The sequence below is a fragment of the Phycodurus eques genome, chromosome 12, assembly GCF_024500275.1.
Source record: "Phycodurus eques isolate BA_2022a chromosome 12, UOR_Pequ_1.1, whole genome shotgun sequence".
In the NCBI taxonomy this organism is placed as follows: domain Eukaryota; kingdom Metazoa; phylum Chordata; class Actinopteri; order Syngnathiformes; family Syngnathidae; genus Phycodurus; species Phycodurus eques.
This window is the reverse complement of record NC_084536.1, coordinates 24,330,767-24,342,881: the sequence shown is the minus strand read 5'-3', so window position 1 is coordinate 24,342,881 and position 12,115 is coordinate 24,330,767. Positions and strand designations below refer to the sequence as shown.

The 12,115-nt window shown below is 44.8% G+C and overlaps 1 protein-coding gene across 2 annotated transcripts in view; it reads left to right on the top strand.

The window, feature by feature from the left end:
- Positions 1-2,676: 2,676 nt before the first annotated feature.
- The window catches only part of LOC133411026 (inactive dipeptidyl peptidase 10-like), a 57,726-nt gene continuing 48,287 nt past the window's right edge, over positions 2,677-12,115 (top strand). For both annotated transcript variants that reach the window (XM_061692820.1, XM_061692823.1), the window contains exon 1: positions 2,677-3,063. In XM_061692820.1, coding sequence (XP_061548804.1) covers positions 3,007-3,063 — 57 coding nt within the window. In that variant the 5' untranslated portion in view covers positions 2,677-3,006. The remainder of the gene's footprint in view (positions 3,064-12,115) is intronic.

The following is a 12,115-nucleotide window of genomic DNA, read 5'->3' as shown; positions in this document are numbered from 1 at the left end:
ACAAGGACAACGTAATATCGCCACAGAGCCACCAAAGGTGACAATAGCTGATGACACAAACAAAGGCCAAAGTTCGGGTTGAAAACATCATGTCAACACAACCCGTGGTCGTGTTTGTAAGCACGACGTACACAAGACGTCCGCGATTGTCTGGCCCGAGTGTGGGTTGTAGCCCGCTTCTCGCCCCAAAGTGAATTGGAAAGACAAGACAGAAAGGGCTGTTGCATTTGCGGGACTGGGCAGAAGGTTGGACAGGTGTTATGACACACGTATAAACGCCAACCCTTACTCCCACTTTCATAGAAGTTGAAACGGAGATCTTTTTGGGGGTTTTGGAAAGAGGAATGGTCCAAAATTCATCCTGATCATTGTGCACATCTGATCTGCAACTACAGGAAACATTTGGTCGAGGTTATTGCTGCCAAATGAGGGTCGACCAGTTCTTGAATCCAAGGGTTCACTTTGGTTTTCCTCCCTCTCCTGTGAATGTTTACATTGCTTTCAATAAAAATATGAAAACATATCATTGTTTGTGCGGTAATAGTTTAAGCAGACTCTTTGTTTATTCTTGTGATGTAGATGAAGATCAGACTACATTACAGTGGGTACGGAAAGTGTTCAGACCCCCTTAAAATATGCACTCTTTTTTTATATCGCAGCCATTTGCTAAAATCATTTAAGTTCTTCCCCCCCCCCCCCCCCCACATTAATGTACACGCAGCACTCCATATTGACAGGGGGGAAAAAACACAATTGTTGAAATCTTTTTGGGAATGATGCAACAAGTTTTTCACACCTGGATTTGGGGATCCTCTACCATTCCTCCCTGCAGATCCTCTCCGGTTCTGTCACGTTGGTGGTCAGCCATTTCCAGGTCTTTCCAGAGATGCTCAATTGGGTTTGAAATCAGGGCTCTGGCTGGGCCATTCAAGAACAGTCACGGAGTTGCTCTGAAGCCACTGCGTCGTTTATTTTAGCTGTGTGCTTAGGGTCATTGTCTCGTTGGAAGGCGAACCTTCGGCCCAGTCTGAGGTTCTGAGCACTCCGGAGAAGGTTTTCGTCCCCGTACTTGGCCACGTTCATCTTTTCTTCGATTGTCCCTGCAGCTGCAAAACACCCCCGCAGCATGCTGCTGCCACCACCGTGCTTCACTGCTGGGACTGTATTGGACAGGTGATGAGCAGTGCCCGGTTTTCTCCACACATGCCACTTCGAATTAAGGCCAACAATTTCTATCCTGGTCTCATCAGACCAGAGAATCTTATTCCTCACCATCTTGGCGTCCTTTAGGCGTTTTTGAGCAAACCCCATGCGGGCTTTCACGCGTCTCGCACTGAGGAGAGGCTTCCTTCCGTCGGGCCACTCTGCCATAAAGCCCCGACTGGTGGAGGGCTGCAGTGATGGTTGGCTTTCTAGAACTTTCTCCCGTCTCCCGACAGCATCTCTGGACCTCAGCCACAGTGATCTTTGGGTTCTTCTTGACCTCTCCCACCAAGGCTCTTCTCCTCCGATTGCTCAGTTTGGCCGGACGGCCAGGTCTCGGAAGGGTTCCGGTCGTCCCGAACGTCTTCCATTTCAGGATTATGGAGGCCATCGCGCTCTTAGGAACCTGAAGTGCAGCAGAATTAATTTTTGTAACCTTGGCCAGATCTGTGCCTTGCCACAATTCTGTCTCTGAGCTCTTCAGGCAGTTCCTTTGACCTCATGATTCTCATTTGCACTGACATGCACTGTGAGCTTTAAGGTCTTATATATAGACAAGTGTGTGGCTTTCCTAATCAAGTCCAATCAGTATCATCAAACACAGTTGGACTCCAATGAAAGTGTGGAACCATCTCACAGCAAAGGGTCTGAATACTTCTGGCTGTGTGATATTTCAGTTTCTCTTTTTTAATAAATCTGCAAAAAATTCAACAATTGCATTTTTTTCTCTGTCAATATGGGGTGCTGTGTGTACATTAAGGAGGGGGGGAAAGAACTGAAATGATTTTAACGAATGAAATTGAAGGGGGTCTGAAAACTTTCTGTACCCACTGTATATGAGCAATTTATGCAGAAATGTAATACATTTCATAAGGTCACACACTTTTTTCTCCCACTGATAAATAAGAGGCAGAAGGCGGAACCAACCAGTATCACATTGGTTGGTTCCGCACTCTTTGTTGTCCTATCTTATCCTATTTTTGTTTCTAACATGAAATGACAGCAATTGAACACATCCACAACATCTTTACATACAGTTTATTGCCCCATGAGGAAAAAAAGATTGATTGATTATTTTATCAACGTTGTCTAAGGCCTCAACTTAAAATTAGTCAAAATGAAGAGGAAAATCGGTTCTGCTTTATTTGCTTTGCTTTATTATTTGATTTTTATTTTTTATTTTTTTTTTTTTACTTTGATCGGAAGGGGGGGATTGCTCATATTCAGCCCGATTATCGGTTTTGTGTGTAAACACCATGTAGCTACAGTACTTACGTAAGACCCTGTGGTAAATACAAATAAACAACTGTAAAAGTTAACACAGACCATTTTGATTGAAACAGCAATGACGCAGTCAATACATTTAAATGTGTGAGTGACGGCACAGAATGGCTTGAAAACTTCTTTGGCCATCTGGCTTATCTCGTTACGCAATCGGCGGTTTGAAAATCTTCTTTTTCTGTTCCACTTAATCCCAAACGAACTGTTTCGCGTGCATCGTTGTTGCTTCCAAAATGTTAAACAAGTTTAGTTTGCGCAGACTCGATCGGGCGAAGACTTGATTTCATGATGAATGAACAGCTCTCGGGCGCTCAGCACGCACGGACGCACGCACGGCCACGTAGCACAAGCATCACCGGCTCAGAAACCACGCGGAGACACGGAGAGAGCACGGCGCTCAAGTGAGGGATTTCAATCCGACTGGCATACGGCCCCGTGCCTGCATTTCGGAAACGCAAACGTTCATCCTCCCGCTGGCACGCTGGCTTCTCAGTCAAGGAAGTCTGCGGACGGGGCTCAAACATGAACCAAAGCGCAGGAGCAGCGCAGCACAGTCGGAGATACTCCAGTGATGACAAGGTAAGTACAGCACTGACTTCTTCACTTCTCTCGTGTGTCCTGTGAACACGTTCGCCATTTATACTCTTCCCTTTACAAAATGAGCTCTCCTATTATGCTTGAAGAAAAATTGTCCAGTGAAGCAAACATGTCATTCCACATCTGCACACGTGTGTGTTCACACGGGTTGGATTTGTCCAGTATCCTGTTTGTTTGCAAGCACATTTTGATATTTTAACCTGGATCTTTTTTTTGTTTTGGGATGGGTCAGCATTCCTATTAGAAATATGATATAGAGCAGGTATCACCAATCCTTTTTGAAACTGAGAGCTACTTCTTGGGTGCCGATGAATGAAATTATTGAGATACTAATGATGTTAATAAAGTGCACTAGGGCGCCTCCCACCACCGACAGTGCTCGCTGCAAAAGAATAAATGAAAACATTTGTAATAAACATATTTCGAAGATTATTTTTTTAGTGGGGGGGGGGGGACCAACCACGAAAAGGCTTATTGGTGGTAAATCCTGTCTTATTGAAGAAATTTTGAATGCAATTAGAATTGGTGCCAACTGTATCTATTTTTAGAGGAGTGGGCTAAATAGTATATAGTTGATGATGACTAAGGTTGTTTCTCTGTTGTCTGATTTCGCACAAAGCTTTACCCATTGATTGTCATTCAAAGTTTGACAGGCGCAATCTCCTCTTAACTGCAGTCGATAGGACCAAGGTTCTTAACCTGGGCTACCGGATCGCCCAGTATTTCAGTGAAGGAAATCTGGATCAGAATGATTCCGACTTGGTAATCCCTTTATTTTGTTGCTATCCTGGACGAAAGTGATTTTGTAGTTTTTGTCCTGGTTTTTCAAAGAACTGGAAGAGAAGATCAATCCGATCCAGACACCACAAGATCAGAATTTTACAATCCAGACTTGAGGTCTTTGAATAGGCCGACGACCAGAATTCATCCCACTTGTAATTGTACCCTTCACCTAAATGTTGATTCTATATTTTTAAATTCTTACCATGTACCGCTCCCGGTGCAGTCAGTTATTCTAAATATAGTTGCATACAACAGCGGTTCCCAACCTTTTTTTTGGTCTTGTGTACCCCCTGAACAATTTTGTCAAACCATGACTACCCCCTCACGTGTTGATGATCGTCCAAAAGACGAACTTAATGCATCTGATTATTGAATGAAAATAATTGTATTTTATTTCCTTAAACATTTCATTCTCAGGCATTGTATTTTTTTTTATTATTTTTTTTTACTTAAATTCATTCATTCATTTCCCATACTACTTATCCTCACGAGGGTAGCGGGGGTGCTGCAGCCTATCCCAGCTGACTCTCGGCGAGAGGCAGGGTGCACCCTGAATTGGTCGCCAGCCTCATACAAACACCCATTCAAACTCATATTCAGACCTACAGTCAATTTAGAGTCTTCAATTAACCTACCATTCTACCAATACTGGTCTTGATGGGCCTCAGGGCGGCTTTGGATACGGTAGATCATAATATTCTGCTGAACAGTTGGAAACGTGGGTAGGACTAAATGGAACGGTCCTTAACTGATTCAGGTCCTACCTGGAGGAAAGGAGTTATTTTTTAACCATTGGAAATGTTCAGTATCATCGAATGGCAATGACCCATGGGGTCAAGGGTCAGTTCTTTGACCCCTCCTGTTCTGCCTGTATATGCTAGCCTTGGGTCAAATTCTTCAGAACTTTAAGTTTGACTATCATAGCTATGCAGATGACACACAAGTTATATCTAGCAGTGTCTCCAGATGACTACAGTTCAATTGAGGTGTTGGGTCACTGTCTTAAACTAAAATAACTGTCTAAAATAACCGGATGAGCCAAATGTTCTTCAATTAAACCACAACATAACTGAGATCATTGTTTTTGGTAATAAAGAAAAGAGGATTCCTGTCAGTAAATACCTGGAGTCACTCTCTTTAAAAACTAAAGACCAAGTCCGAAACCTTGGTGTTCTGATAGATTCCTACCTGACCTTCAACAGTCATATCAAATCCATTACTAAAACTGCCTTCTACCATCTGAAGAACATATCCAGAGTGAAGGCTTACATGTGCCAAGCAGACCAGGAGAAGATCATCATGCTTTTATCTCGAGTAGACTTTATTATTGTAATGGTCTTCTGACTGGACTCCCCATAAAGAGCATTAAACAGCTGCAGCTCGGGTTCGGACCAGAACAAAGAGGTCAGAGCATATTACTCCCATTCTAAAGTCTTTACACTGGTTTCCAGTCAGCTTTAGAATAGATTTTAAAGTTCTGCTACTTGTCTATAAATCACTAAACGGCTTAGGTCCCGAATACATGAAAGAAATGCTAATGGAATATAAACCCAGTAGGGCTCTGAGAGCAACACACTCAGGTCAAATAGTGGAGCACAGAGTCCAAAGCAAACATGGTGAAGCAGCATTTAGCTGTTATGCTGCACACAAATGGAATAAGTTGCCAACAGAAGTGACGTCAGCCCCAAATGTGCAGGTTTTTAAGTCCAGGTTCAGAATTCTTCTTTTTTCTCATGCTTTTCAGAGCATTTCCACTTTTAAATATTTCTTGCACTGTATGCTGTTTTAATTGGACTTGTATTTTTTTCCTCTTTGTTTTAAATGTTAATAAGCTGTTTTCCCCCCCTTTGTTTTAATCATGTAAAGCACATTGAGTTACCTTGTGTATGAAATGCGCGAAACAAATACATTTGCTTTGCTTACCATGCATGTTTTTGGGATGTGGAAGGAAACTGGGGTACCTAGAGAAAAGCCACACAGGCACGAGGAGAACATGCAAACGCCACACAGGCGAGGCCAGATTTGAACCCAGGTCCTGAGAACTGTGAGGCAAACGTGGTCACCAGTCAGTCCACCGTGCCACCCTTTTTAACGTAAAGCAAACATAAAAATAGAATCCATTTTTTGAGCCGCTTCTCCTCACGCGGGTCGCGGGCGTGCCGGAGCCTATCCCAGCCGCCATCGGGCAGGAGGCGGGGTACAGCCCGAACCGGTTGCCAGCCAATCGCAGGGCACATACAAACAAACAACCATTCGCACTCACAGTCACAGTCACAGTCACACCTACAGGCAATTTAGACTATCCAATGAATGCATGTTTTTGGGATGTGGTAGGAAACCGGAGTGCCCGGAGAAAACCCACGCAGGCACGGGGAGAACATGCAAACTCCACACAGGCGGGGCCGGGGATTGAACACCGGTCCTCAGAACTGCGAGGCTGACGCTCTAACCAGTCGGCCACCGTGCCGCATAAAACATATCCTGCCTTGAAAATCAAACTGCCTTGGCTATACAGTATATAACTCTCATGACATTTACCGAGTGTTATATGAGCCCTCTCCTGAATCCAGAGTAACTGGATGGATTTAAGGACATTTGATCCAATTGCTGAGTTGCATGAGGAAAGCTGTTTTCGAATTGTCCCAGAAGGCAACGCCTGACTTTAGATAGATAGATAGATACTTTATTCATCCCGTGATTAATGTCCCAAACAACAGCGGAAACGAAACATGACTTGGGCAAAATGGTTTTAGGGACGGACAAATAATTCTCTTTGCAGAAAATGCGCGATAAAGCATCTGTCTTACCATTTTTAGAACCAATTCGGTAGGATAACATGAAATTGAATCTAGTGAAGAACAGAGCCCATCTAGCCTGCCTCGCATTTAATCTCTCAGCAGATTTAAGATATTCCAGGTTCTTGTGATCTGTCCACACTAAAGACTGAGTATGTGCCCCCTCGAGCCAGTGCCTCCACTCCACCAAAGCCATCTTGACTGCCAGCAGTTCACGGTCACCTATGTCATAATTTCTCTCGGCTGGGGTCAGGTTTTTGGAGAGATAAGCACAAGGATCTAATTTACCATCCTTGAGACATTGCTGGGAGAGCACTGCTCCTATACCGGCATCAGACGCATCGACTTCTACCACAAACTGCTGTTTGAGATCTGGCAGAGTGAGGATGGGAGCGGAGGTAAAGCTCGATTTAAGTTTCTGAAAAGCTGCCTGACAAAGCGGGTTCCATACGAAAGGTCTGTGTGGCGAGGTAAGATCATGCAAAGGCGAGGCTATAGAACTGAAATTCCTAATGAACTTTCTGTAGAAATTAGCGAACCCTAAGAACCTTTGTACGTCTTTGCGTGACGTGGGAGTGGGCCAATTAGTCACGCCATCAACTTTGCAAGGGTCCATCTTGATTTCACCTGGAGCCAGCACGAACCCCAGAAAAGAAACGGACGCCTTGTGGAGCTCACATTTCTCAGCCTTCACGTATAGTTGATTCTGCAGTAACTGCTGCGACACAGAGCGGACATGAATAATGTGAGTCTCCTCATCCGGGGAGAATATCAAAATATTATCCAAATATACGAAAACATACACATTCAACATGTCACGCAGGACATCATTAACAAAGTTCTGGAACACAGCTGGAGCGTTGGTTAGTCCAAAAGGCATCGCCAAATACTCGGAATGTCCCGTTGGTGTGTTGAATGCTGTCTTTCATTCCATGAGTGTGAATGAAGCAAACTTGTGCGACGAGTAGAATGAGTAGAATGACCTACAGTTCAAAAACAGCGACTTCAAGTCCGGGGTGCAGTGTGTGCTTAGCTCCGTGATGTCGGTACACCACTTTTCGTTGATATAGAAGCATATCATGCCGCCTTTTTTTCCCATGATAACTCCGTGACACGGTCTGCCGAGTGTAGTTGGGAAGCCCAGAAGCATTACGGCACCATCGAGGAAGTGTTCCCAAAGCCATGTCTCCATGAAGCACAGGACAGCGGAACATCCAAACTCCTTCCTGGTCTTCGTGAGAAGGTGAAGCTTGTCGATTTTGTTGGGTAGGGGGCGTAGATTTACGAGGTGAATTGACGGAAGCGGGATTCAGAATCCTCTCTTACGGAGCTTGACCTGCACCCTGGCTCCCTTCCCTCTGGTTTTACAATTCACATACTGGTTAAAAGCAGAGTTTCTGGAAGTTTTGCCCAGTTGTCAGCCAGATTCTGCACATGCAACCCTTTGCTAAAGTCTCAAAGTGTCTTGTGTTGAATTTTTACTGGCCAAAATATTTTACAATCCATTATAGAGCATTAAACCCTGGTTTTTGTATAGTACATCATTAAGCAAAGACACGTTTAATCATGTTATTGTGAGCCCATTTAGTTCTATGATATCTATTTAGCTTCTGACGTCAATAGACGGAATTTTTTGTGTGGAAGAAAATTGGATTTGAATTTCCACGATCTCAATTGTACGTAACTGTTCTCATTGATAAAAATGTGTCCATAACACTTCTACTTATATCGAAACCAGAGAATGATTAAATCTCATAAAATAGGCGTGCATGTTTTTTGGTTTTTTAAATCCTTCCAGTTGTTCAATTGTCACCCTTGAACAAATCAACTGAGCACAACACTTTTCAGCTGTCAAACATTTTACATTTCAAGCAAGTTCAAAGAACGAAAACACAAGTAGAAGCTTAAGTGTTGATGCCTGCTTTGAAAGAGAAACGAAAAGAGATCTCAGCCTTCTCTCCGACATGACATTTCAACATTTATTTTTGGTCTGTCTCGTGGGAGACTCTCTTTGAGTGTTAAAATAGTTTTGTTGACAGTTCAAGGGGGACTATATTAAATTGAAACCAGTGGGAAACACTACATCTGTGTTGTATACACGCCTGTTGGATTTATCTCACCAAACATTATAATGAATAAACACAAAAGGAATGAAGACGTTGCTCATTTTACTCATGAGGAGATTGTTCAGGTGACAGCCTCTCAACACGCTCGAAACAATCTCCCCCGTCGCTCCTACATTGATTTGAAAATAGGAGGGTTCTACAAGACATCACGTTCTAAGCATTAAGACACAACACGAAACATAGGACCGGACGACACCCGTCCCGTCCCCGACCACATCCGATCACGTCCTTGGTCAAGGCGCCCTTCCATCAAATGTTGCTGAGTCATCTTCTTGAAGGCGAGACATCTTTCTATCGAAATATTGTCCATAATACTAATGCAAAATACTAATGCAAGCTAAGCAAATAAATGATAACTACTAAAATATATCTAACAACGCCCCTCCTAAACTATTGGACCAGTGAGGACTATCCATCCATCCATCCATCCATCCATTCATTTTCAACACTGCTTATCCTGGTTAGGGTCAGAGGGCGCTGGAGCTTATCCCAGCAGACTTTGAGCGAAAGATGGACTACACCCTGAACTGGTCGCCAGTTAGTCACAAATATGAGACATTTCAGCTTTTATTTTCAGGTATATAAAGACCAGAGAAGTGTATGAACTCTGGAGAAGTGTATCGATGGTACACAAATATAATACGAACTCAGAAGCAGATTCAAGATGAACCGTGTGTTTGACTTCGATGAACAGTACATTGTCAGTGCTCTATGTTATGTTTTGGTTTCCTTATCTACAGAGCATACGTTCTCATGACCAGCATTGATTTCATCAAGCTTCTGTTGGCATCACTGGATCCGCGTTTGACTTTAATTGTCCTTCATGGCTCTAACCATTTACATACACTTAATTTGTTGCAGCGTGTTTGCGTTGTCCCCTGCTTATACTGTACTTTGTAAGCACTAAAACAATAACCTTTTGTAGGTTATGCTTGGCGCCATCAACTATCCAACCACGTTGAGATGCCAGTAGGCATTAAGGCTCTCTGGAAGACCGGCTCTGTGGTTAAATTATGGGGTGGGGGCGTCACAGAGGCAGCTGTTCAATGTGCCTCAGTGCAACCTCATGATCATAATGAGTTGAGAATGGCTTTGAATCCACTGAGGGTTGTTTTGCAATCTGTTTACATGCTCACACATTCTATGTAACGTATGCATCGTATCACTCCACCAATTGAATTTTCAAAAATGCTGGACACGACTTTATAGGCATTGTATGTACTCCTGGTTTATGACAGCTCCCTGTATCTTGGATGTTTGATCTTCTCAAGGTCTTTTATAGGTCACCTAAATCCCGTGGCTATGGATGCTATCGTATGGTAGCAGTGTCGGGCTGGGGAGGACACTCGGGCAGGTGTTCCGGCAATCCGGCCTGCTCTCCTTTCCCCAGTGGATGTTTAATGCACCACAGAGATTTGCACATCCTTTGGGGAGCTGGTTGGCCTGGGTGGGGGTGACGGTTACAGGTCATCATTGCCTTGAGACCGTCTCACCTCACCCCCACCAGTCTCCCCAATATTAATGCACTACACCCCACCACACACGATCACGGTACAGCGATAATGGTTGCCAGTGGGGGACCTGAGTACCCATAGTAATAGGGTGGGTGGTGGGTATTCACATTTCACTTGACTTGACTCCTGGGGCCTTGCACCCCTCTCTCTCCCACCCCACCCCCCCTTATGTTGTCGGGCCATGGAGGGACGGGCTCGCCCCCTTCCTAGCCTCCCTGGGGCCCCGCCTTCCTCACACCTCTCTTGGAACCCTCACCCTTCCTTGCTTAAGACGGGCGCTTTACATGGGCTCGCTTTTGACAAGCTATGGCCGTTTTCGGGTGGCAGCTGGCTCCTGCGTTGGGCCCTGTTGGTGGCTGGGGGCCCCATGCTCTCCGGGGGCGGTGGGGCATGCTGGGTGGGGGGGCGTCGGGTTATTGGGCACAGGGGGCGGTGGTCCGGTGCCCGTTCCCCTCCCTTCGGGACTGGTCGGGGCGCTTCGGTTGGGCTGGGGACCACCCTATTCCCCTTGTCCACTCTGTCCCTCTGTCTGTCCCCTAAAACGACCCAGGACGCGCTGGAGAGACTACGTCTCTAGGTTGGCCTGGGAACGCCTCGGGATCCCCTCGGAAGAGGTGGATGAAGTGGCTGGGGAGATGCAAGTCTGGGCGTCCCTGCAAAAGCTACTGCCCCCGCGACCCGACCTCGGATAAGCGGTAGAAAACGGATGGATGGATACTTAATCCTTCATGTAGAGTTGACTCAAATCATTCGGAATGAAAGAATGAAATAGAGATCTCAATCTCAACTTTTTTTTGCTTTTTGCTTTGAGAGTATTCTAAAACATTTTCAAACCAGTCACTGGAGTTTGAAATGTGTAAATCATTTGCAGTCTCAATTTTCCAAATAAGCAGCACCAAGGTATCATATGAATGATTGCAATGACTTAACATTACCAGTAGGGCGCACTGTTAGATTGAGAGAAAGCTGCTAGGTGCATTGGAAACGTGCTGACAGTTGTTATGAATGAAATAAAAATGGACCCTCCAAATGTGGATTATGTCCATCTGCACTGCTAATCCAAAGGCTACAATTGTAATTGGCAAACGTATATTCTAATAATAACATTTCAATAACCAGTATATCGTATATCCGGTAATGTAATTGACTGGTGACCAGTCCAGGACAAGCGCTATAGAAAATGCATGGATGGCTGATATGCATATATATTTTTGCTTGCAATGGCACACAGTGGACGACTGGTTAGCACATCTGCCTCACAGTTCTGAGGACCTGGGTTCAATCCCCTGCCCCGCCTGTGGAGTTTGCATGTTCTCCCCGTGCCTGGGTGGCTTTTCTCCGGGCACTCTTGTTTCCTCCCACATCCCCCCAAAAATGCACGGTAGGTTGATGAAAGACTCTAAATTGCCCATAGATATGAATGTGAGTGTGAATGGTTGTTTGTTTATAGGTGCCCTGCGATTGGTTGGCAACCAGTTCAGGGTGTACCCCGCCTCTCGCTGGAAGATAGCTGGCATAGGCTCCAGCACGCCCGGTGCAGAAAACTGATGGATGCATTTTGCTTGCTGAAAAAATGACCCCAATGCATATTGAGTTTCAAATATTTATTAGCCAAGGGGTAGCCAGGGGTAGCCAACAGTTGCATCAACTTTGTTTTCTTGTCAATCATACTGTATATCTGGATTGCTATTGCAGTGGGAGGAGGAGAGATGCTGCCTGTTTTCACCTCTCAACGGTTTGGCAGGCAACGGTGATAGAGAATGGAAGGCGATGGGGATTTACAGACAATAGCGGAGATTAGCTCACACGTGAAAAC